Below are 26,439 nucleotides of genomic sequence, written 5' to 3' on the forward strand. Positions count from 1 at the left end.
TTTAACCCCTTTTTAAACTTATAACTAAAAAGCAAAGTACATGCATGTAAACATATAAATGAACATGAAGTAAATCACATGCAATAACACATAACACCAGATTTGGTAACCTAGAAACTCTCCAAAAATAAGAAGGTAAAACTAGGGTGGGGATGATACCCACAAAAATTACTACAATAATATGTTCAACCACTTCTGATGGTTTGCCCTGTGAAATGCCTGCCCTATTAAAGGTTTTACACTATGTCAATAGTGACCTAGTTAGAGGATTTACAAACACTTTACATGAAGTGTCACCTTGTTAAAGGATTTACAATAGGCTATTAAACCCACCTAATATATAGGATTTTCAATCACCTTCTTCAAAGGTTCTCCTACCTAGCTATTAAGCTAACCTATCAATATAGGATTTGAACATCTAATACAATGACAAGAAAGTATAAGGAATCTTTGACATGATTGCAAACAATCTTCAATTGTTGATTTCAGGCACTTGTTCTGCTCCTTCTGACCTTGATCCTTTGAGATCTGATATCTAATCATGTTCCTTGTCCCTTGTGCTATTCTAATCAACTGGATATGAAATTTTTGCTCTATTCCTCTAAGTCTTACCTTCTTCACACTAAAATTTCACTATAATCTCCCCATACACTGTTCTCATCCACATACCTAATTGAGTATTCGACCTCCTTTTAAAGATTGTGAAGACTTAGGGTTAGGTATGGATCTACGATCCATATTGTATCTCAAATTCCTACTGATGCCTTGCATTTTTCTCATTGGTTGCATGCCTCCTCCATTTTTCTAATTGGCTGCATGCAGATCGCATAGGGAATGTAAATGATTCATCCTTATGCTTTTTCCTTTTTGAAATCTCTCTATGTTAGCTCCAAAAATAGTTTACATCCAAGTTTGTAAGGGAAAAAACTCATATGTTTATTTCGTATTACTTGACACATACTGGACTACTAGTGCTCGACACATACTATCCTAGATTGCTCAACACCAACTACACTCTGTCTTGCTTGGCACATATATGATTATGGCTCACTCGACATATTCTACATTCTGACTTGCTCAGCATCAACTATGACTCGGCACCTATATGTCACTTGGCACTTATATACTACTTGGCACTTGAAGTCACTCGACACTTGTTGAAATACTAACTCGGCACACACTGTGGCTCAACATACATAGTGTAGTTGGCTTCGATACAAAAAGTGATTAAGTGTGTTGACACTCAAATGTCAAAACTATCTAAGGACTAATAGTTGGCATACATCTTCATATCACATTCAAATGAACATTAAAACTATGTGAGACTTCCCAAAGATTATGTCCAATTGAAATGCAATTTCCTACACAAGTTTTCATGGAAATGCCAAGACTCTTGGCTTACAACATGACTCAACTGAAAATGCCAAAGTCTGATTACATTATCTACCTACAACAACTCTATAAAATGCATCTAAATGATACGTAGATAGCATGAAAATCTTCAAGGAACCTATAGCTTGAAGTTGACTTGAGTCTCCAATGGTGAAGCAAGCATTATCTCAGAAGATGAAGACCTCATGAACCCAAATCGAGCCACCTATGCTGCCGCCCCTATTTCTGAAGCAATGGTAGATATAAAATAATATGCAGCCTCTTGATTTCCAACAAAGCCTCCAACAAGATCGCCTAGACCTCTAATATGAAGTGCCTCCACTCTTAGATGAAATTGTCCCAAGATGTGTCTATGAGCAAAATCGAACCTCTCACACAAGCTGATATGAAGACATAAATTTTGGAAATGACTGGTATAAAAATCTAAACATGCATTCGAATTCCTTCATGCCAAATTTGGAAGACTTATGCTAAAATTTCTCCACAAAACCCTAAATCGAATCATACAAAAAAGCTTGGCCAATGGCCACTAAGTTTTAACAATGGAGCTCAAATAGAAAGTCTGAAGTAATTTTCTCCCAGCTGCAATAATTCAAGTGACATTTCACACTCTCAAAATTGCACACCAATTGAGAGTTTTTCATTCTCAAAGGCCAAAGACAATTGCAGAAACCCTAGGCTCCACAACCATCAAACATCAACATCAACAACGACAAATCTGGATGGTGAGAATGAAGCCCAAGATGCCTATTTATTCTTTTTCTCCACTTTCTCCAGAAACTTCTAGAACATTATTTTATTTATTAAGTGACTTTATAAGATATTTTATAATTCAAGCCACTTTATTAAATTAATTAAATACAAAGTTACCTTTTTATATTTATTTATTTGATAACTTTATAAATAATTAACTTAATACCACTTATTTATTTAATTAAAATAATTAATTAGTCATCCTCATAAAATATTCATTATTTTGGACAACATAATTAATTAAATCAAATTACCTCCAAGACAGGGACATTACAGTCCGCCCCTCCTAAAATTGCTTGTCCTCAAGCAATTCACCACCTGGATCCCACAAGAAGAACTACATAATGTCCCTATCATCACCAAACAACTCCTGCAACATTTTCTCAAACCATCTGTCGTTCTATCATACCAACTCAATACTATCACCAAGTGCTGCAGAAGTATAAGCCTCAAGTGGAAGCAAGCTAAGAGATTTATCATCCTTGCCTCCAAACTTCACGCAAGATAAACTATCATCCCAATTATTCAACACATGCACTGTTGAATTGTGCATCATGAATAGGTCATGTACATGAGAATAAAAAATGAAGTTGTAAGCAATCCTCACCATGTACACCTCTGAAATCTCCTTTGTGAGCCTTGTTTGCAATCTCGACGCACTAATATGATCACAAATACTATCAACAATGCTCATCTCAAGACTAGAATCAAGAGAGCTATCATCATCCAAGCCATAGAGTGGATTGTCATATGACCAAGCAGCTTCCACTTCAAACAATGGATTTAGAATCATCTCATGTTTCTCTTGAATTACCTTTTTCTTTCTCTTACTATCCAACCTCCTAATACAATGCAAGCCTCCATCCGTAATACCCCTCAATACATGCCTCCTACCATCAACCTCAAAAGACATTTCCATCTTAGGTACATTAAGGGTAAATACTCCCAAGTCCTGGAGCCACTTCATTCCCAAAACTATGTCCATCTCTCCCATGTTGACCACATAAAAATCTGAATGTAACTCATAGTTGTTCAATCTCAAGGTTAGATTAGCAACCTTTCTGGTGCATGTGAGAGTATATCCATCTACTACTCGAACTCTGAATCCACCAAAATCCTCAACCTGAAGTCTGCACCGAGCTACAAAATCTCCATTAATAAAGTTATGTGTTGCACCAGGATCAATCATAGTGATGCAATGTTGTCCATCGACTATCCCTCTGAACCTAAATGTAGTCTCATCTTGAACATTGGAAATATATGCCATGGGAGTAGAAGTCTCCTCACCTTGATCAAGTTCTGAAGCAACCTGCTAATCAACTTCATCAGAATTAGAGTCCTCAAAGTATGCCCACATGAAACAGTTCGCCTTGCTCTTTGGCCTCAAAGGGCAATCATGATCCTTGTTGTAAAGCTCCTTGCACCAATAGCATAATTTCTTCTTCCTCAACTCTTCTTGTGTCTCCTCATCCATCATAGGTGCTGATTTATTTTTCTTGTCTGATTGTTGGGGAGTCTCATTGCTTGTTGAAGGGATTTCCTTATGCAAGCTCTTGCTCTTTGGTGCTGCAAACTCCATGCTCCTAGCCTTCTTCATTGCCTCCTGAAGAGTAGGAGGATCAAAGGCTTTTATCCATCCTCTCATTGGCTCCAATAAGCCCTCCATGAATAACACCACTAGTCGTCTCTCTGAGATATTGGGAACCATTACTGACAATCTCTAAAAGTCCCCAATGTAGTTCTCCAAACTCCCAACTTGCTTGAGTTGAGCCAAATCTCTGAAGTATGATTCTGGGTCTTTCTTGTCAAAGCATTCGACCAATCTATCCACAAACTCCTGATAAGATGTAATCTGATTATGCTACAATGTAACCAATCCATGATACCACCATTCATGCGCTGCTCCTTCTAGGTGCAAAGTGGCAAACTTGATGGCTTCCTCTTCTGTCATGGGTTGAAGAGCCAAGAAAGTATCCAACTTATGAATCCATGACTATGCAGTAGATTTTCCACTCCCATCAAACATAGGTAATGTAAGCTTATTAGTAGCCTACTTGAGATCCTTAGTCTGATTCTGAGGTCTCCTCTCCTGTTGGGACCTATAGGAGTCCATCCTTATTTGTATGAAATGATCAAAATGCATGAGCTCTCGAGCTCCTGGTGTCAATAATTTCCATTCATCATGAGCAACCATATATACATCAGCAAAGGCAGGCTCCTCAACATCTTCAACATTCTCTTCTACTACATGTTCTTCTCTTAAGAAGGTGGGTCGTGTAGGTCTATTTGCTGTTCTGGAAAGAGTTCTATGAACTCTAGGTGATCCCATTGCACTCCTGTTATCCCCTTGCTCCTAATTTCGTCTATCCTGTGTGTTCATGTGCTCAACCACGGTGGTGAGTGCCTACAAAGCCTCAACCATCCACTCTTGTCCTATATCCCTTGTTTCCTGATCCTCATTCCTATTGTCTCTTGGTGGGCTATGCTCTTGCCTGTCACCCATGGTGTCTGGCTGCCTGTCAAAATCTTGTTCCCTGTCAAATCCAGCGTGCTTACGAGTGTAAAATTTGTGAGAGTCAACCCCAGGTGTCTGCATATGATTGCTAAACCCTTAGGATGGTAAGATTTAGCTTTGATACCACTGTAATGACCTTGGTCAAATCTGATCTCAAAGTGTTGATAAGGAACTCAAGCAATATAGCCAAACAATTCACTTGCAACCTCCCAGCTTGCTGGTTTATGTGATCAAACTGATATAAATGCTTGTAGAAGAAACCAAAGTACTCCAAACACTTAGAAATCAAACTACAATGCATAAACTCTAACCTAGAAGCATCAATGACTCAATTTCATCTTTAACAATGCTCATACATGACTTCTAAATGCAAAACATGCACCTACAACCAACTGATAATTTTAGCAAACAGTTGGTATGCAACCTATATGTTGATAAGAACATCTACAACCATTGACAATTTGTCAAATAGTTGGCATACATCTTCATATCACATTCAAATGAACATTACAACTATGTAAGACTTCCCAAAGATGATGTCCAATTGAAATGCAATTGCCTACACAAGTTTTCATGGAAATGCCAAGACTGAAAATGCCAAAGTCTGATTAAATCGTCTACCTACAGAAACTCTATAAAATGTATCTAAATGACACGTAGATAGCATGAAAATTTTCAAGGAACCTATAGCTTGAAGTTGACTTGAGTCTCCAATGGTGAAGCAAGCATTATCTTAGAAGATGAAGACATCATGAACCCAAATCAAGCCACCTATGCTCCTGCCCTTGTTTTTGAAGCAATGGAAGATATAAAATAATATGCAGCCTCTTGGTTGCCAACAAAGCCTCCAACAAGATTGCCTAGACCTCTAATATGAAGTGCCTCCACTCCTAGATGAAATTGTCCCAAGATGACGTGTCTATGAGCAAAATCGAACCTCTCACACAAGCTGATACGAAGACAAAAATTTTGGAAATGACTGGTATAAAAATCTAAGCATGCATTCAAACTCCTTCATGCCAAATTTGTGAAAGACTTAACACCAAAATGTCTCCACAAAGCCCTAAATCAAATCATGCAAAAAAACTTGGCCAAAGGCCACTAAGTTTTAACAATGGAGCTCAAATAGAAAGTCTGAAGTAACTTTCTCCCAGTGGCAATAATTCAAGTGATATTTCACACCCTCAAAATTGCGCACCAATTGAGAGTTTTCATTCTCAAAGGCCAAAGACATTTGCAGAAACCCTAGGCTCCACAACCATCAAACATCAACATCAACAACGACAAATCTGGATGGTGAGAATGAAGCCCAGGATGCCTATTTATTATTTTTCTCCACTTTCTCTAGAAACTTCTAAGACATTATTTTATTTATTGACTTTATAAGATATTTTATAATTCAAGCCACTTTATTAAATTAATTAAATATAAAGTTACCTTTTTATATTATTTATTTAATAACTTTATAAATAATTAACTTAATACCACTTATTTATTTAATTAAAATAATTAATTAGTCATCCTCATAAAATATTCATTATTTTGGGCAACATAAATAATTAAATCAAATTACCTCCAAAATGGGGACATTACATTCGTATTCATCACTATCGCGTCTGTCATCAACACCAGGTCCGTGTCCATCATCAAGTTCGTGTTCATCATCGAGTTCATGTCTGTTACCATCGTGCCCATCACCAATGCTAAGTTTGTGTCCCTCGTCAAGTTCGTATCCGTCACCATTGTCATGTCTGTCACCTATGTTGAGTTCATGTCCGTTACCATCGTGTCCATCACTGACATCGAGTTCGTGGCCCTCATCAAGTTCGTATCCATCACCGTCATGTCTGTCATTGACACCGAGTCCATGTCCATCGTCGAGTTTGTGTCTGTTGTCAAGTTCATATCCATTACCATCGTGTCCATCACTGACATCGAGTTTGTGTCCCTCATCAAGTTCGTATCTGTTACCGTTGTGTCCATCATCGACACCAAGTCCATGTTCGTCATCAAGTTCGTGTTCGTCACCATCGTTGTGTCTTTTGTTGTCACCATCGCCATATCTATCATTGTCATTATGTCTGTTGCCATGTTTGACATCGCCATTGTCATCACGAGTGTTATCTTCATTGTGTCCATTATCATCACTGTAGTTGTGTCTATTGCCAAGTCCATCATTATGTTCTTCACCGTCATTGCATTTGTCAACATCATTGTGTCTGTCACTGATGTCAAGTCTGTATCCATCGTCAAGGGTGTATTCGTCGTTGTAGTTGTATCCATCGATGACATCATGGTTGTGTCTGTCATCATTGTGTGTCTGTCATTGTGACTACATCGGTCGCAATAGCTACATTTTTTGCCATTGAGACATTGCTCACTGTCGAGGCTCTATCCATCATCGAGGCTTCAATCGAGGTTCTGCACACCATTGAGGTTTTATCTGCAGCTAAAATTTTGTTTGCCACTAAGGTACTCTCCATTGAGGTTTTTTCTGCCAAGGTTCCCTTTATTGAGGTACTCTTTGCTAAGACTCTCATCATCATGACACCCTTCACTGAAGCTCATGTCACTGAGGTTCTCATAGTTGAGCTCCCCTTCGTCAACATTCTCACCACTGAAGCTCTCTTCATCAAGTTTTCATCTGCCAAGAATGTAATAGTGATCATTGTGGTTGTGTCAGTGGGTAAGTTTGTGCCAGTATCAGCGTCTGTGTGCATGACCATACCCAAAGAGATTTTTGAACATAATGACATGAAAGATTTCATCAATTTGTGTCATTGGGATCTTGGTGAAGTTTATGACAATGTTTATATTAGAGTGGCACAACAGATGCTTAATGACAGTAAGGTGCAAGGGAGATTTGATGACAATTCACTCATTTCGCTTACGTGTTTGGTTTGGGATCCTGGAGTCTCAGGATATGATAATGTTTATATTAGAGTGGCATAGCAAAAGTTTAATAGCAATGTGGTGCAGTGAAGGATTGATGTCATTTCACTTGTCTTGCCTACACGTTTGATTTGGGACCCTAGAAGTTGTTGGTGTTTCGTCAAATGACAGATTGCTTGAGGGCAAGCAATCTTTTGGCAGTGAGGATTTGTCATGTCCCCAAATTTTAATTTATTTTTAAAAATTAAATTAATTCATTAATTGGTCCTAGAATTTAAATAATATAAGGACCTTTAATTAGTTACTTTAATTAATTAATATGGGTTCCAAGTTAATATTTGTATTTTTGGTTTTGATTGATTTAATATATCTTAGACCTATTTTTATTTTAGCTCCCATTGGTAAGTGTTGCCATCAACTATCTATGTACACCCTAGAAAAGGTTTTCCCCGACGGGTATTTAAGCACGACTTGTAGGTAGTCGTAGATATGCATTTTGATTATTTATTTTGTACTGTGAATTTTCGTTGGGATTCTCTATTGTTCTCCATTTCGAAAGTGAAAGATCTTCCCTACTTGGCTTATTCGATTTCGGTGGGATTCAATCCTCACCCTATTCCATTGCATGTAATACTTCGGTCGGATTTGGCAAGTTGGAGCATTATCATATTTGCATATTTGAATTGAAGGATATTCATGTTTGATCTCCATTATTGTTTGGATTTTATTTGATGAATTTATGATTAATGTTTATGTTTGAAAGGCTAAAATCGCCTTCCATCCATACCTTAGTGATACGCAACATTAACCATTTGTCAGCTACCAAATCATCTTCTGGCTTCATTCTTTTTACCATACGATTAGCCTCCTTAGCTACCGTACGACCCTTGTAGAGATTCCTGTTGCACCCATTGACATTGCTTTCTTACCGTCTGACCTTCCCATTTCCCTCGGCCTGTTATCGTATGGTCAAACCCAGTCCATTGTACCATTTGTACAGACTCCCAAGCAATATCGTACGTCCCTGTTTGTGTTCCACCATACAGATCGCTCCATATCCCTTCGTACGACCATCTGCCCTCTATAACCATACAACATTCCCATTGCTTGTCCTTCCTCCACAATCAGTGTCTGCACATCATCTCCACTTAGTCGTAGCCATACTGCGTCCACAGTAGAACCATTCGAGTGACATTTCTAGTATCTAACAGAGAGAGATAGTTTTCAGAGTAGTGGTATCAAAACAATTGCCTTCGGATCAATTTCTCCTCCCTTTGGATCAAGCTCTTGAAGCACTGACTCGAAGCACTGGCCACCCGAAGCACTAAGGGATGCTACTTGGAGCATACAACCAGAAACACACGACAGGACTACCTAAAGCATACTACGGGACTTCATAAGGAAACTCTAGAATGAAACATTACAGTGGTATCAGAGCAGAAACCTTTCAGGAACATCTGTGAAACTTTCAGGAACATTATCGAAATTGTTCGAAACATTACATAGTGAAAAATTTATACTTGAAAAGGGCTTAAAAATAGAGTTTTTTTCCCAAATGAAAGCTTTGAAATCTTTTACCATGGTTGTTTTTGTCTCGCCTTAGTGGTGTCGTGTGTGAGTTTGCTCAAGATGACGCCCTTTGTGCTATGCAAATGAAATAGTAAACCATCTACAAAACACCTATCTTCAAATGAAAATAGTTTTAGGCTTTGTTAGAAGCATGGCCGGCTCTCGAAAATATCGAGTGAACACACGTTGAAATTATTGCAAACAACTCATCTCTACATTCTCTAGAAATTGTGTCGAGTAGGGAGCAATGTCGATGTTCCTAGTTCATCTTCTTTCTAGTTGTAAAAATAAAATGGATGCTTCATCTCGCATACGTGAGAAAAATCTCGAATCTCCACGTGCTCAAAGCATGGAGAGGAAAGGACAAACATTAAAATACATTTAATACAATTCAGACTTTACAAAAGCATAGGCAATACTCATTTTCTTAATTTCCATTTCTACACTTACTTTTTTCTTATGTTTTTGTATGCATAATAAGCAATAGCCAATATTTTTGTTGAATTTTAAAATTTACAAAATTTACAAACTTGTATTTTCTTAGCTTTTGTTTGGTGAGGGCCAATTAAAACCTAAATAAATGACTTTTTTTTTCTCAATTTTAAAAGTAAATTAAAAAAAAGGACAAACTATATAACAAATTTCGTAGCTTTAAAAATTCCCAAATCTTATTGGTTAAACTAATTTTCTTGGACACAACTATCCTCCCACACAAAAATGTACAATTGACCAATTTTCAAAAGATCGAAAAAAATTATGGATTTTTTTGAAAATTTCAGTGTTTGATCTTTATGATCTGTATAGTTTCACAACAAATTTGGAAAAAAATCACTATGTTAAAAAAAATTTGACTTTGTTTTATCTTTGGTACTTTTTTGTGGGAGATTAGCCTCTATGCAGCTATCCTCCCACACAAAAATGCACAGTTGACCAATTTTCAATAGATCAAAAACATCATAGATTTTTTTTGAAAATTTCACGGTTTGATCTTCATAATTTGCATAGTTTGTAGTCGAAAACAACAAAAAAATTTGAAAAAAATCACCATATTTTCCTTAATCTGAAAAAAGAAGGAAGGTTTGACTTTATTTTGTATTTGGTAATTTTTTTTGGGATACCACATTCTTCTCACTAAGAACTCACAAAACAGGAAGCTGACAGAATAATTTGTAGTATAATCTGGTGAAGTGACATCGTTGACCTTGGCCATACGGATCCTCCATTAAGCTTCCTTTACTTCTTCTGATTATGCTCCCCTGCAATGGTTTCAATGCATCCTAATTCCTTTTGCTATGCTTTCATGGGCATCCTCTTCGCATACTCAGCATCGGTTCAGCTGAATGATACAGGTGCAGTGCTCTGCTATGCTTTTCTCCGCTCTCCACATGTTTTATAGCTCAAGTCATTGAATTACAAAGCAGTAATTTGGAGATTATTAATACATGCCTAATTGTGTTTTGCAGACTGGTACTTTTGGCTTCCACTCTACAGTTTTGCTATTGTTGTAAATGTGATGAGTGTTATCCACCTAAACAGATCATCATCATACACCCGCATGGTTTTGATAGCCTTTTGGTTGGGATTGGTAATGCTTGTGAAGGTTGTGATGGAGGCATGCTTGTTGGAATCAAAATCAAATGCATTCGAATGGAAGGAGTTGCTGTCTTTGGATATGGAGAGGAGAGTTGTTAGGGAGAAGCTGGGAAGTGGACTGGTGGTTGTCTCCACGTGTTTGCTGCATAATAATTACCAAATGGGATCCTCTGCTTCAAGAAAAGTGGGATTAGGTAAGTATGATAGTTGGTAGTACTGCGATTTTGCTGTTTTGACCAGGACATGAATACATTAGGCAAGGTTCAATTTTTTTTACATACAGCAGCACTTACAGTAGGTTTCCCTTGGAAACAACTACTTTCTTAATAAACTTCTAGCTTCAAATGACACTCAGTGCCTTAACATAGGTCACTTACCAGGGACGAGACTCAATAGTTGTTAGGGGGTCTAATGATTGTGATAGAGTAGATGTCATAGATACCTCCTAATAGCCTATCACATGTGTACTAATAATTAATCATTTTTTAGCTTTTTTGGTTGGTGATTGATCCCTTTGTGCACGATTATTGGGTGAGACATTTTACCACAAGTACTAGTGTTTTTTGGTGAGTGACTTTTGGGGGCTGAATATAATTGGTATTGGGTGAGTGTTTTAAAATGACACTTTTTGACTAAGTTACCGATGCGTTTGGACATAGGGCAGATGTGGGTGCGGATGCATTTTGATGCTCAGAGGTGTTAGGACACGTCATGGATGCTGCCAGTAATCTTGCTTCCCTCTTGCAAATGCACGCGGGATGCTTGGGAGAGTATCCGGGCGCATCCTGTGAGCATCCAGCCATTTTGAGCGCTCAGTCACTTAAGTGACTCATTAAACATGTGTTTAATAAGTTTTTTTGTTATATTTTTTCTCCTATTTGCCACACAACCCTAGAATGGTCCTAAAAGAGGCCATTCATTGCCATTCATTCTCCTATTGCTGTTATTTCAATTTGATAATGCTAATTGCTACAGAATGTTTTATTTTTGTATTTCTTTTCATACATAAATTATAGTACACACACACACACATATTGTAAAAAAAACATATTTATGTATGGATGCACCCAAACGCATCCAAAATCCCCCCCAAAAAAACTGCGCATCAGCACTCCGCACCGGCATCAGCATCAGAACCAGCATTGGTAACTTAGCTTTTTGATCACTTTGCACTCCACAGCCTCTATAGAGAGATCCGTAAATGCCCAAATGCCAAAACCTTAGCTTTAAACTCTTGAGCCACCTATAGAGGTAGACCAAAAAAATCGGCATGATTCGACTTACGGTTTAGAAGATCTAGGTGCGCGAAGTTAGCCTAGGCGACTATTGGGTCTCTTCCACTACCCTAGTTACTGGAGACAATTATTGGGCTGCCATCTTAGTCTACAATCTCTTGTAGGTAAAAATGCATAGATCTCTTGATCAGTAGGAGATTTTTTTACATCAAGTCAAATTGTGATATTGTTATCGGGATTCAACTGTGTACTGTTTGAGTCAAACTTATTGACCCATGTTTCATGAGTAGTGGTTTACACAAACCCATTTCTCATGAGAATGAATAGAACACGTAGCATTCATTAGATCTAGGTGATGCTCACATAGGCGAAGCACGGGGATTTCAGAGTTGCTCATCTGACCAATCTCACCTCTTTGTATCATGCAAAAGAGTTTGCCCGATTGAAAATGCAGAGTGGCTTGTATTGAAAATACATGCATGCATTCATAGGCTTCTAAATTTACCATCTTTGATTTTGTAAGCTACAAATGGATGTGGCTATGCTCTAGACAGAATGTATCTTGACCAAATTTGGAAAAACAAGAAAACACAGTAGATCTTCATGAAATTTGCAGAATTTGTCCTTCATAATCTGCATATTTTATAGTTGAAACCTACAAAAATTTAGAAAAACAATATGTTTTTGCAAGTTTAAATATTTTACTTTTTTATGTTTTTTATGTCTTTAATACTTTCTGTATGAAGTGTAGCCAATATCACTGCAATCACCCTTAATCCCAATTTGTAGAGATCGACCTATAAAAATATGATAAAAAAAATCCTCACACATTAGATGGACAGAAGTGACACAAACCCATAGAGAGGACCAGCATGTACTGATAGACAGTACCTCCAGTCCCTTCTTACACCTCTATTTGGACTGTTGGTCACAATATTAAAAAAATTCATCCATTCATTCATTGTAGATTCTTCATTTGTCACCTGTTATGAATAATTGCAAATTAATATCTTGTCAGGTACAGCAAGGAGGCATGTTTGTGAATATGGTAAACAGTTATAGGATGCCAATTATGACTAAGAATCAAAATAATCAAAACACACACCTAAATTGGTGCCCATATGATTTAAGCAAATAAATTTGAAAAATTAAAATTAACTGCTACTGCCTAGTATTGTATTGCAGCTCTTAAATAAATAAGATTGTTTAGCCGGGCTATCTTTTGATGTGAATAGTTACCCTTGCAAATCAAGACAATGCAAACTTGCAAAAACTCTACTGTTTTCATTTTTCGTTTTACTAAAATCCCGGTGTTTCCCTGTGTAACTCTGAATGAATAAGGTTATTATGCATGTTCTTCAAATTTACCACTACTCTCTTTGTGGGAATGAATAAGAAATAGATTGATCAAGGTTCCCTTTGACCTTTTAGGACTCTTGGGTTTTATTTGCTATTTGAATTTTAGCAAGAGATGTCCAGTAAGGATGTGTTAAGAGTATCATCTACTTAATAGATATGTCTCATTTTTTCTTTTGGAAGTCTCCCCCATGTTAGAGATGCATACTTATGTCTGAAATATATACTAGCTCGTGCATTGTGTCTTGGAGTTTTAGTATTGCCGCTGTAGACACGAAGTTCTGTCTATTGACACAGAATCGCGTTCTACATAATCCTAGAAGTTAGAAGCAATAGGCTTTTGACTTTGTATTTCACTGAATGCTAATCTTAACTAATGTTAAGAGAATTTCACAATCTATCAAACAGAGTGAAATGTGTTTCTGTGTTTCAGGATTTAATTGTGCATATTTTTATATCAACATTTTGAATCACACTCTATGATATATTATCAGAATTTCTATTGTCTCATTCAATTCTTCTTATCCTGATGATAGATTATAGAATGTAATTCAAAACTCCAATAAACATGCGCGAATTGTTGAATGTTGTTCTTGCTTTTTAAAACTGAAACATGTGGAATTCAGCACAAATCCCATTGGTATAAAGTGCTAGCAAAAGAAATTCTCAATGAAGTAATAGTTTCAGACTCCGTCAACTATCAGGCAAACTCTAAAATGGAAATCTGAGTGTGAATGTGCAGGAATGATTCTACTATTGCTTGTCAGTGGCATGCTTTGTATGGTATTCATCTTATCCGCAAAGGAAATTTGAAACCATAAAAATGACATATCAGGCCATCCGTCAAAATAAATGAAGATCAAAGATGTTCACATCCTTCACCTCGACTATTAGTTGAAAATAAATCAGACAGAAATACGCCCAAGCCGGTTTCATGTCACTCAATGTAATTTATGGAAATGGTTTAGAAATGAAGTAATTTACTGCATAACTGTGTTTTCTTTTTCTTCTGAGTTATGGTTATTAGTGTTACTTCTTCACATAAGAAATTTACTGCATATCTCAGTTGTTGAAACTAGAATGTAAATCCAAGAAATTTTTGTGTCTTATCATAAATTTCAAGCAGAGTCATTAGAGCTGACTACTAGCAAATCTAAAATCTAAAGCATAATGTTCATGACTACTGTCTGCAGATTTATATGCTTTTTCAGCAATAGCCACTTTTTAAGCAATTCTAATTTATCTGAAACAAAGCAAACCTTTTTAAACAAAATTATGATGAATGACAGTAATCTCGTTTGTCTTCTTCCACAAGCAATATCGCCACTTTGAGTTGGTGTTACATCCCTATATCTTATTATTTCCAGTATTTGTTATCTTATAAAAATGAACACACTATTCAGTTATGTGGAGAATGATATATCAAACATATTATTCTACAATTGTAGGATAAAGAATTAAAGGAAGACACTGCAACCATGTAAACAGTTTACAAGTTGAGCACCTCTTTGAAAGATTAGTTGTTTGTTCTCATAATTTAGGTCTCATAAGCCAGTGGGGGGGAATGGATCATAAACTAAATTCAATATTCTCTAGTCTTCCAGTTTAATATTTTTTCTACAGTTTTTCTAGTATCATATTTTATTCCGAAGAAACTCTGGAAGCAGAAGAAGAGACAAGTTAACCAAAACTTTGCAACTGACTAGTTTGGCTCCTGACTCGGGAGGGCGATTGCATGGGTCCCATAGATTACTTTAGTCTCGTGGACGTCATTAAAATCTATCATATCATATCATATCACTCGGAAGATCGTGACCGGTTTGTTCGGATTTTCCCACGGTCTTACGCCTGGAAATAAGAAAGCGGTCGTTCAATCTATGGGTAGGGGTCAGGGAAAATGAAGTGACGTGTTAGCTCCTCCTTGAGAAACTTCGACCGGTTTGTTCGGATTTTGCGAGTGTCTTACTCCGTGAAGCAGAAAAATCGGTGTCGGAAAAGTGATGAGTGAATTCTGGGGAAACACAGTTTGTAAAATGCAATCAGAAAGCACAACGACCAACTCAGCTATTTGAGATTGGGGTCCAGACTGGATGTGGTGGTTTCCTGTTTGAGCAGCCAGAGCAAACTGGAAGACATCAGCAAGTCCATGTCCGGGATTGTGAAGGCGCTCGACTCGAGAAGACTTTTGTTAATATGCAAAAGATCGCCGTCACCATGGATCGATTTGAGAGGACTTTTGTGAACATGGAAGTGCAGTCGGCGTTGTTGTTTTACGTCATGCACAAAACTGGAACTCTCAATGGAAGAGCATTTCCTATTTAAAAGCTCTGTGGCAAGTGTTGTTTTACCAGAGCCTCCGAACTCTACGATCCCCACAATTTGTACTTGCTACTGCTCATTCTCCACATATTCTTCTCGACTCCTTTCAAAGTTTTCTACAATTTCATCCATTCCAATAGGATGTTTGGCAACCTCTTGTTGGAAAAACTGCTAACATTCCTCTTTGAGATTCGTGACATGGTTTAACCACCTCCCGTGCTCTATAAGTCTAGTGGTTGTATCGGGCATTAACAGGTCGATCTTTTGGTGCAACAACAATCCTAGCTTGGTCATAGGTTTGAATCTCCTCAGGTAATGCTAAGGGGGGATTGTTGGACTAACCACTATCGTGCCTTTCCGAAATTCGTGACATGGCTTAACCGCCTCCTGTTTTATATAAGTCTAATGGTTGTATCAGGCATTAATAGTTCAATCTTTTGGTACAACAACAATCCTAGCGTGTAACACCTCCAATGACTCTTTTTTCACCACTCTCAATACAGAGTTCACTATGCTCTTCAACAACATACCTTCATCGTTGTAACATTTTCAACTAGAACAAATGCAATGAAACGTCATTCAAATATGAGTATCAGACATATAATGAATACTTACCCATTATCGTTATTGAACACGTGGCCTGAGAGATTGGAGACTCTTCCGAGTGCCATTTCCAGTCCTCTAGCATGCTTGAGAAGTACCTTCCCTTCTCTTCGTGTTGGGAAAAAGCATGTGCATAACGTCTGAGATCGCAAGGTTCAACATGATAGAAGACGGGAACAATTGGGGCACCAGTTTTGAGCATTAAAGATAGCTCTGCCAGACACTAGGGAGATTGCGCATAATTCTTTGAAAAAATAGCAATATGAAGTGCTGCAGTGCGCATTGCCTTCTCTATTTCTTGAGGTATTGAATCGCCCAACTCAAGATCATTGCAGTCTAGAAGAGCATGAAAGCCAAGAAAATCAAGGGTGTGATAGATTGTGCTGGCTAATTTGTGCTTAACATCACAATGACAATGGTGGGCAGCACTTGCCTTTCCACACCTGAAGATGATGTCAATTCCTTAATGCACCAAGTTGCCGATGCCCGTGGACTCTTGCCCTTCGTCTCCCACAAGCAGAGACGGCTTCTCTCACCTCTCTTTTGCCCCAACAACATGATTCCGTCCACCTCCAGTCCAGAGGTTAATCATTTCAACAAAAGTTATTGTTCTTAGGTTTTGCTCACAGGAAGAGGATTGTTAGCCACACGCTCTATTCTTTCACAGTAGTTTTTTGTGCTTACTACTTTGAATTCTCAAGTATTTTATTCTATGGCATGATCTGTGCTTGCATGGATATGGGATTCACTTCTCTTCTATCTCGCGTTGATTTTACACTTGGTTGTTTTCAATGCTTGGTTTTAGTTTCTTTTTAAAGCTTAAGGTACCTTGATATGTAGGGTGAGGGCTGTGCATAATGGACATTGGATAATGTTTAAAATTAAGTTAGTTTGGTGAACAAAAGCACATCTATTGATAAGTAGGAGATATTTTTTACAGCAAGTCAAATTGTGATATTGTTATCAGAATTTTATTATGTAGTTTTTGAGTCAAATTTATTGATCCATGTCTAATGAGTAGTAGTTCACACAAACCCATTTCTCATGAGAATGAATGATATCACATGCAAAGAGTGAACACTGCCAGAACTTAGCGAATTTGAAGGACTTAATTTATCACTCATGAATGCAAATGACTAACATTACTTGAAGCATTCAAAATTCAGTAGAACTGTAAATGCAATTACAAATTGAATTACAGTACTCCTTTCCATCAACGCTACATTTACTTTCTTCCGATACTGTACTCGATTAACGATCAACAACTCGCCATCAGTGACTTCTGGATTTGTACAATGACTAGAAACACTATCATCATTCAGAACTGGAGTTTTTTTGTGCATCATTCACTTCATCTTTTCTACTTGTTTTGACAGCCATAATATCAGTGTCTTCCTATTCTGCCATTACAGTGCTCTCACAAGTTAACCCACTGTCTGAGAAATCAGATGAAGACTTTCAGGAATCAACTTGTGTCATTTGGACCATATTTTGGTCTATCTTCAGTTTTAGGAACTATGTTGATGTTTTTCATTGACATCTGATGAGATTTTTTGGTCCAAATCCGGTAGACATTACCTCCCTAAGGAATCTCGCTGAGCCAACGGTTTCTTGACTGATACTGAATCTGAAGTTAAGACCCCATTTGAAGAAGAAACTTGCCAACCTGATGAAGCGCTGGGAGATTTCGTGGTCTTTTTCTGAAAGATACTTCCGAGAGAGGACTAGATCTGTTTCTACAGAACTTTTATCTTCTCCCCCACTACTCACAAAATTGAGAAAACAGATAAATGATTATATATATATAATGTGCAAAAAGTTAAAAAATACTCATTATTGATTTGCTGTTCAAAATAAATATTTCATAAAACTTAGCAATCTTTTTTTTAACAAACTATCAGAAAGGATCCTTTCTTTGTACATTCAAATCAACTTTTACTTCTATTTTATTTATTCTTTTATCTTATTGGACAGGACGTAGCAGTGCAACTTTGTTTGAGATGAAAAACATTTTCCTCTCATTTAAATTGATTATAGAGCCCTTTCCTAAGGTGGGCATATATGTGATTAGTTTTAATGATGGCTAACATATACATGTTTTCAAATTACATTAAAAGACAATTAGAGATATAAAACCATTGCTGAGGAAAAAATTATATAATATTGGCTACACTTTCCCTACTTACACTAGCAGTAAAGATAACATGTTGAACTTAATTTCAAATCAATTTGAGTGCCTTTACACATAAAACAAAACAATTTATAGTAGATTATTGAACAATGATTATAACAATTCACATAAATTGCCTTATTTATAACTAGCCCAATCAAAATAGGATAAGTAACATCTAGAAGTTCGAGCAAAACAATAAATAGAACACAAAAGTAATGATGCTAGCTTTTCTCAAAAGCCTTCTTTTTATAGAATGTTTTTTAGAATGTTCTAAGGTCTGAAATGTTGCTAGCACAGAAGAGTTCATGTACTGTAAAATTAAAATGTCAAATTGTTTATAATATTTGTCAAAATCTATAAAAGTAATTAAAAAAAAATTCTCCATACTTGATATGTGGAATATTATGCGATATTTTCTTTGTTATATAAAAAATAGAGAGGTCAGAAGATTGATAGAGATAAAAATAGAAAGGGCAACACAGAGAGAGATAAAAATAAGGTTTGTAGATAGGTGGATCAAAATCAAATATCATCAATTCAAATATTTAAAATAGTTTTTCTACAAATTTATAAAAGCTAAGACAATTTTCTAAGGACTGAGTGAAATATGTTACATTTTTAAAGAATGTTAGAAATCAGGAGGTATTGTTTTAAATTTCTATATTAAGCTGTAATATTAGTAAAAATATTAATTGTACAATTTATGAAACAAGAAGTTGGTTTATATTTGACAAATGAATCTAATCTTGGGGAGACTTCATAATTGATTGCATTTGAGTTAGAGTATGATTACTCTAAATACAATGAGTTACAATTATGTAATGATTTGGTAGAATCTATTTCATATTTTTAGAATGGTAGAAATTAGGAAATATTTTTTTATAGTGTAGAGGTATGATATTAGTAAAAGGATTCAATTGAGAGTTTTTTAGGTCCTAGAAACTCCATAGTTAAGTATATTTGAGTTAGAGTAGGACTACCAAGTTGACTGACTACCTAGAAAATTTCAATGGTCATTAGTTAGATGCAATCACTGCTATGGATCATAAATTCTCATAAGACATTTAACATATGTTAAATAAGTTAGATTGAGAATATAATAGATATATAATACTATTGGTGTAACCCTTGCACCCTTCAAAGGTGCAAGTTATAGTTAAAGATAAAATGGACTTAGAGAAAGAAATGAATGTAAGAAACCAGAAGGAAAAACTAAATATAAAGTGTAGTACAAATAGAGACATATTCATAGGTTCATAAATATGGCCAAGTTGCTAGAAATGACAAATACTAACACGAGACTATACTTTCTAATTGTATGTCTGTGCAACATCAGCGGATACTATATTAACAGATTTTATCAGTGTGCTGAGCATCATACGATGTGCTTATTTAGTTGAGTTTATTAAATATCATAAATATTGTAATGTTGTTTGTAGATTTGATTTTTGCATCAATGTTTTAGATCACATTTAGTGATTCATCATCGAAATGAACACAAAAAAGAGAATAAAGAATAAATGAATGGAGAAATCTACATAACACTTAAAAAGAGGGATAAAAGCAGAAGGGAAACAGAAGGGGAGCTAGGGTTATTTCCCCCTCTCCTCTTCCACCTTTATCCCTCTTTTTAACGTGTTAAGTCTCTTGCTTTATTCATTTACTTCTTATTCTTTCTTTCATGTTTATTCTAATGGTGGATTCTCCGGTGTGATCCAATACATTGATACAATGAAATCTAAAAACAACTTTACAAATAATCTTATAAATTGTAGATATCTACTGATTCTACTCACTTGTAAAATATAATATAAATCCTTATAAATGCCACCTTAAAGGAGAAATGGATCACATCTGGCTCTATCATACGACCAAAAGACACTGATTTGGGGAAAAAAGTGTGTACTAAAAGTGTGATATATTGTTGACTTCAATCATTAAGAGGGAAGCTGAGATATGGAATGCTCAATAGAGCAGCAAGAGTCACAAAGGAAAAAGGGCCTGACCATTCCATTGGGTCCATAGCCACTGTCTAAAGAAGTTTGATGGTTGTTAGATTGCACCTCCATTCACAAGAAAAAATGTAGGGGTCATGACTTCAATTCTGTGTGAAACAAGTAGTTGGTGATCTTTTAAAATACTCCAATTGGAATTCACACGTGATAATCAACCATCAAAAAATTTATTCAAATAGCATGAAATATATTATAAGGGCCAAGTCGATTGACTAGATTTTCAAAGGATTCCTAAGAATCTTTCTCCTAGCACTGATGTCATGAATTATATTATAAGGGCCAAATCAATTGACTAGGTTTGGTTTCCTGATTAATCTTTCTCCTAGCATTAATGATTGAAATGTATTCGTTAAAGCCTAAAACATTCTTGGTGGTGGTGGTGAGGTGCTAGGCCTTGCTCCATGGCTGACCAAGCATCTTGTTGCCTTTGGATCCGACTCCAACGAACATTGTGTTTGGGCTACCACCTTTGTTAATGGTATGCTGGTTGGATTTTGCTTCATATATGCTCCAAACTCCTCTTTTGGAGAGAGTCATTCTATGGGATTGCATTTGTATCTCACTTCTTGATGCTGATTGGGTATTGGGTGGTGATTTTAACATGGTGGAGCAGCCTTCTGATCGCAGCTGGGACTCCCCTGCCCATTTGTCTAACTCTGAATTTCAGACTTGGACTTTAGCCCGAAACTCTCTTGGTGTGCATGACCCCCTTCATGGTAAATTCAACATCCAAATGCCTCATTGGTACACTAGGAGTAACTGCAGTGAAGGCTCTTCAAGAAAATTGAGTAGGTTAGATCGCTTTCCCCAAGCTGTCCCATTGTTCCTTCTCATGCCCGTCTTTTTCTTTCTTTAGATCTCTTTGCAACTCTCTTTGATCATCCTCCTATCTTCATCACCCAGATCTTCTCAGACAGCTCCCCCATATCCAATGACCTTCCTTATAAATTAAATGTTTCCCATCTGAATAACCAAGAGTGTTTGGATGGTCTTTTATCTATCTGGAACGCTGAACCAAGACCTCAACAAGCTAGCTGGATAAAATGGTGGGAAAGAAATATAACAAGATGCACCTCTTTCGTGATTGAATATGGTAGACGGATGGAAGCTAAACGTCATAGACTTGACAAGTCTCTTAAAGGACAACTTGAACATGGGCATTCATGTCTAGCATGCAATCCTCATGATAGCTCTCTACAACTAATTGTTATTAATGCTAAGAATATGTTGTGCAAACTTGCTATCTATAGAGGGAAATGAGCTCAAACTTGTGCTCGGCTTCAGTGAATCAAAGATGGTTTAATTTTTTCTTTCAATACCTACAGCACAAACATAAAATATAACACATTTCTGCAACCAGGTCTGCTGATGGCACCTTGCAAAGTAACCAGTCTAAAATAATGCACATGTTTTATGAATACTTCAAAAATCTTTTCATAGATGACTCTAAAGATGACATTCTTCTCCCAAACTTTGAAGATAGTGTTGTTGAATGCATCCCAAAGAGAATAGACCCAGAATATAGTTTATATCTTGATCATCTTCTTTCTATGGAAGAAATTGATGAAGTCTTTCATTTGATAAGTAGGAGATAATTTCCACAGCTAGTCAAATTGTGATATGAATATCAGGATTTAACTGTGTGATTTTTGAGTCAAACTCGATGACCCATGTTTCATGAGTAGTGATTCAACATGAATCCATCTCTCATGAGAATAAATGGAACACTTAGCACTCATTGGATCTAGGTGATGCTCACAAGGGTGAAGCACCGGGACTTCCCGGGAGGTCACCCATCCCAGTACTACTCCAGCCTGAGCGCGCTTAACTACAGAGTTTCCTCCATAGCTAAACCCAAAGCTTGCAACCCCATTTGCAAAACCTTCACCAAGTGTTGTGCCTTATGAACCATTCATTAGAAAGCCCCTTAAGCTCATCAATTGATAAGTAGGAGATAATTTCCACAGCTAGTCAAATTGTGATATGAATATCAGGATTTAACTGTGTGATTTTTGAGTCAAACTCGATGACCCATGTTTCATGAGTAGTGATTCAACATGAATCCATCTCTCATGAGAATAAATGGAACACTTAGCACTCATTGGATCTAGGTGATGCTCACAAGGGTGAAGCACCGGGACTTCTTTCATTGTTTGGCTTTGGAAAAAAGACCACGAATTGATGGTCTTCCTGTTGAATTCTATAGACCTCTTTGGTCTTATATTCGTTAGGACTTCTATAATGTATATCTAGAAGGAGTTGAGACTGGTTCTTTGGGTTCTACCATAAATCAAGGACCGATTAAGCTAATCCCCAAAGGAAAGGATGAAGAAACTGTCAATAGATGGAGACCGATTACACTCATCAAGACATCTTACAAGATTATTGCTATAGCGTTAGCAAGAAGAATTAAATTTATAACCCAAGAAATTGTCCGACTTGAGGAAACAGGCTTTCTTGGAGGAAGATTCATTTGAGATAATCTGGTTCTCGCTTGGGAGGAGTGAATGGGCTCACCAAACAGCCCAAGATGCACTAATTATCAAATTGGACATTGATAAGGCCTATGATTGCATTTGGTGGACCTTTATTCTTAAAATGCTCAGTTCGTTGGGGTTTGGGCCCAAAATTTGTACTCATGTAAAAATGCTCTTCACGGATGCTAATGCCAGAGTGGTTGTTAATGGAGCTCTCTCTCCAGAATTTTCCATGCAAAAGTCCATATGTCAAGGTTGCCCTCTTGCTCCCTTCTTATATGTCCTTGCTGCTGATGCACTTAGGATATCTTTTTCAGTGTGCACTCAATAATAAAATCATTCATGGTATTGTGAGAAATATAAATCAAAATCATTCACAACCCTAAACCTAAAAATTTGCTCGGCACTCACAATTGCCGAGTGACAGTTTTGCTCGGTAAACACTAAGAAATCGAGTGGTAGGATAGTTTACCAAGTGAGCTCGGTAAATGAAGAACAAACAACTCGATAGCCAAAGGATGCCGAGTGAGCTCGGTAGTGTGGATGTCGAGTGAACTCGGTAGCCACAGTAGGGTGGTGCTCAGTAGATGAAGATACTGAGTGAACTCGGTAGACACTGCAGAGATAAAACCCTTAACAAGACTTAATCGAGTGAAGACTTATAACGTGAATAACTTTCACCATTAAAACCAGAGAGCCAAAACTTGAAGCTTTCAAATAAACTTATCAAATGCAAGAAAAAGAAGCAATAGATTCACGTATGACTGCTTGCTTACTATTCAACTTAGATTAAATCATTACAAAATTTGGGAGCATTCGGCTTCAACCAGAAAACCCTAAAATAACGCTAAAACTTCAAACTGGGAAAACTTCAAACTTACAGCTCTAATGGCTGCATACTATAATGCCTGGAGCAATCACTGCTTCAACAGGTCGAATCAAATAACAAACTATGAACTTCCAGGATGACACAAAGAAGCACGTGCAACTGCAGTCATGAAATAAACTTCCTCTGTCCCAGCAACAAACTGGATCTGCTGATCACTTTCTCTGCAACTTCTCTACTCTGTTGAACTCTCTCTACCTGATCGAATGAATCTGAGACATTGCTTTTGTCTTCTGCCAAAAAAGGTTTTTCCCCCTCATTTGCAAATTTGAAAACTCACCTACCTGTAATAAATGTTTATGACTGTTGTGCAGGTTGTCAGGGATAGTAGGTGGACATTTGGCTCCATGGACAAATGTTAACTGCATTTAATATTCCAACAGGTATTAAGCTGCCTGAAGATGTGACTGCACTCAACTCTCATTTTGTGTATGATAGTATGCTTTTCATTCAAAATTCAACACAAGAAGTGGTCCATACTCTTGATATTTTGGAGTTATTTTGCTCAATTTCAGGATCTAAACTAGCCATGCACAAAATTGAGTTTATCATGACATGGCCTAACCCTTGCCCATCTTGGATTCCATGGGAGTGGAGAGAAGTTAAGAATTGAGTTATTACTAGATACCTTAGGGTTCTGTTTGGAATTGGAGTTTCACTTAAAGATATGTGGAAGTGGTTCTTAGCCAAATTTGAAAGAAAACTCTTGAATTGGACCAATATATTCCTCTCCATGGCTGGTAGAATTCAAATTGCTAATAAAATCCTAATTGCTAGCCATGTGTACATCTCATCTTGCTGGCTACCTTCTAAAGTCTTCTATAATCAGCTAGCACAACTAATTCACAATTTCCTTTGGGTGGAATGGGGAAACAAAAAGGGCTAGGCCATTACTTCATGGTCTTGTTGTATTCAGCCAAAACATAAAGGTGGTTTAGGTATTATTGATCCCTACACCCAAGGTATTTGTCTCACTACCAAGTGGATTGTTAGGGCCTTAGATGGGGATGCTCCTTGGAAGCATTTAGTTCACCATCAAATACAAACTGCTTCAGCTAACAGACCTTGGCACTTAGTGAATTGGACGGATAAGCTTTTACTTGCCCCTTACTTCAAAATGCATGGTTCGCTTCCTTTAACTCCATTTGGAAAGCTTGGCAGATAACTTCTAAAAAATTATCCTAGTATAATCAATCCTTGAGTAATGGTCTAAGTTTTGCTTCTTCTATTTGGTGGAACCATCTTGTTCAGCTCGATGCCCCACTTGCTTTTAATAGAAGTCTTAAAGGTAAATAGTTGCTTAAGAAAGACATCCAAGTTTTTTGGGACCTTTGGGATTAGGTTGGTTTCAGGTTATCTCCTATAGATAAATCTCCTCTCCTTCACATTGAAAGACTTGTCCCACCTAAGCTATTTGATTTGTTGTCATCAACTCCCTGTCATGCTAATTTTCTTACAGACTGGAAATGGCCTCATGGTTGAAACTTCCGAGCCTTCCCTCTTAAAGCAATTTATAGACAAATCCTTCCAACCTGCTCCCTCTCAACCCATCTTAATTGTAAGTGGCATTGCAGGTTTAGTCGACAAAATGGAAAAAACTAAGTGCACTTATTTAGTCATCCGGAGCTGAAGCTCAAGCCCATGTAATGTTCCCATCGTAAAATAAATAAATAATCAAAGCATTGTTTATGGGATCGATTGATTTAGTATATCTTGGATCCATTTTTTTGTTTCCATAGGTATTGCCGTTAGCTATCTTTGTAAACCCTCAGTAGTTCCTTTGAAGGGTATTTAAGCATGACATGTGGGTAGTAGTTGGTATGTGATTTGGATTATATTTTCTTATACTACGAATTCCAGTGGGTTTCTCTGTAGTCCACCATTTCAGAAGTGAAAGATTTTCCCTACTTGGCTAATCTAGTTTCGGTGGGATTCAACCCTTGCCCTATTTCGTCTTTGTATTACTTGCTCGGATCTGACAAATCCGTGCACCATCTTTGTTTGCAAATACATATATCTATATATCTCGGATTGGATTGCAAATACTTGTACTGATATTAATTGACGAATATATTGTTCTCATTGTTCTAGCATCTCAGATTGTATCTCAATCCATGGTGAAACAACCCTCAATCCTCCTCCTCCCTCCTACCAAGACCTAAATCACCCCAATGACACCTACTCTTGGTGAACTGTGACTTTCGTAATCACCATTCGTGCAACACCCAACTCCAACTTACGACCTGACTACAACTCTCAAACCATATGACCAACTATAACTCTCAGACCGTATAACCAACTCCAACTCTACAGACCGTATGACCTAACACATACCATATGACCTAACTGTGCATGCTTTTGTTGTATGGTAACTTGGGAGTCTCCATCGTACAAATATCATTTTGTGAAAAAAATCACAAGAAATTTGCTCGGCAATCAAAAGATACTACGAGTATCGAGTTGCTCAACACCTTAAGTAGTCGAGTGACAAGCAATGTAGAGTTGCTCGGCAACAATGGGACCCAAGTGACTCAATCTCTAAAGGAAAGAGCTTGGTCACAAAAACTCAGTCAACACTACACTAAGTGAACTTAGTTGACAAAAGTATCGAGTGAGCTCGGATAATATAGTGATCGAGTGAGCTTAGTCAACACTAATACC

General features: G+C 37.1%; 1 protein-coding gene and 1 pseudogene across 1 annotated transcript; both read left to right on the forward strand.

The window, feature by feature from the left end:
• Positions 1 to 10,279: 10,279 nt before the first annotated feature.
• Positions 10,280 to 14,310, forward strand: LOC149563776 (transmembrane family 220 helix protein). The gene is made up of 3 exons (XM_089824070.1): positions 10,280 to 10,470; positions 10,585 to 10,908; positions 14,048 to 14,310. Exons 1-3 carry the CDS (start codon positions 10,383 to 10,385, stop codon positions 14,116 to 14,118), a joined length of 483 nt encoding a protein of 160 aa, XP_089680196.1. The 5' UTR covers positions 10,280 to 10,382; the 3' UTR covers positions 14,119 to 14,310.
• Positions 14,311 to 15,337: 1,027 nt separating this feature from the next.
• LOC149563777 (ESCRT-related protein CHMP1-like) lies at positions 15,338 to 16,886 on the forward strand (annotated as a pseudogene).
• The last annotated feature ends 9,553 nt before the right edge of the window (positions 16,887 to 26,439 follow it).

This window comes from Cupressus sempervirens, chromosome 4 (assembly GCF_028749045.1).
Source record: "Cupressus sempervirens isolate cs-2001-9-10 chromosome 4, ASM2874904v1, whole genome shotgun sequence".
Lineage (NCBI taxonomy): Eukaryota > Viridiplantae > Streptophyta > Pinopsida > Cupressales > Cupressaceae > Cupressus > Cupressus sempervirens.

What these genes read in the sequence shown, in the direction of transcription:
- LOC149563776 (XM_089824070.1), top strand. Translation starts at nt 10,383, where the DNA reads ATGGTTTCAATGCATCCTAATTCCTTTTGCTATGCTTTCATGGGCATC. An exon ending in GGTTCAGCTGAATGATACAG is followed by an intron (nt 10,471 to 10,584) that starts GTGCAGTGCTCT and finishes TGTGTTTTGCAG; the next exon opens with ACTGGTACTTTTGGCTTCCA. An exon ending in TTCAAGAAAAGTGGGATTAG is followed by an intron (nt 10,909 to 14,047) that starts GTAAGTATGATA and finishes GTGAATGTGCAG; the next exon opens with GAATGATTCTACTATTGCTT.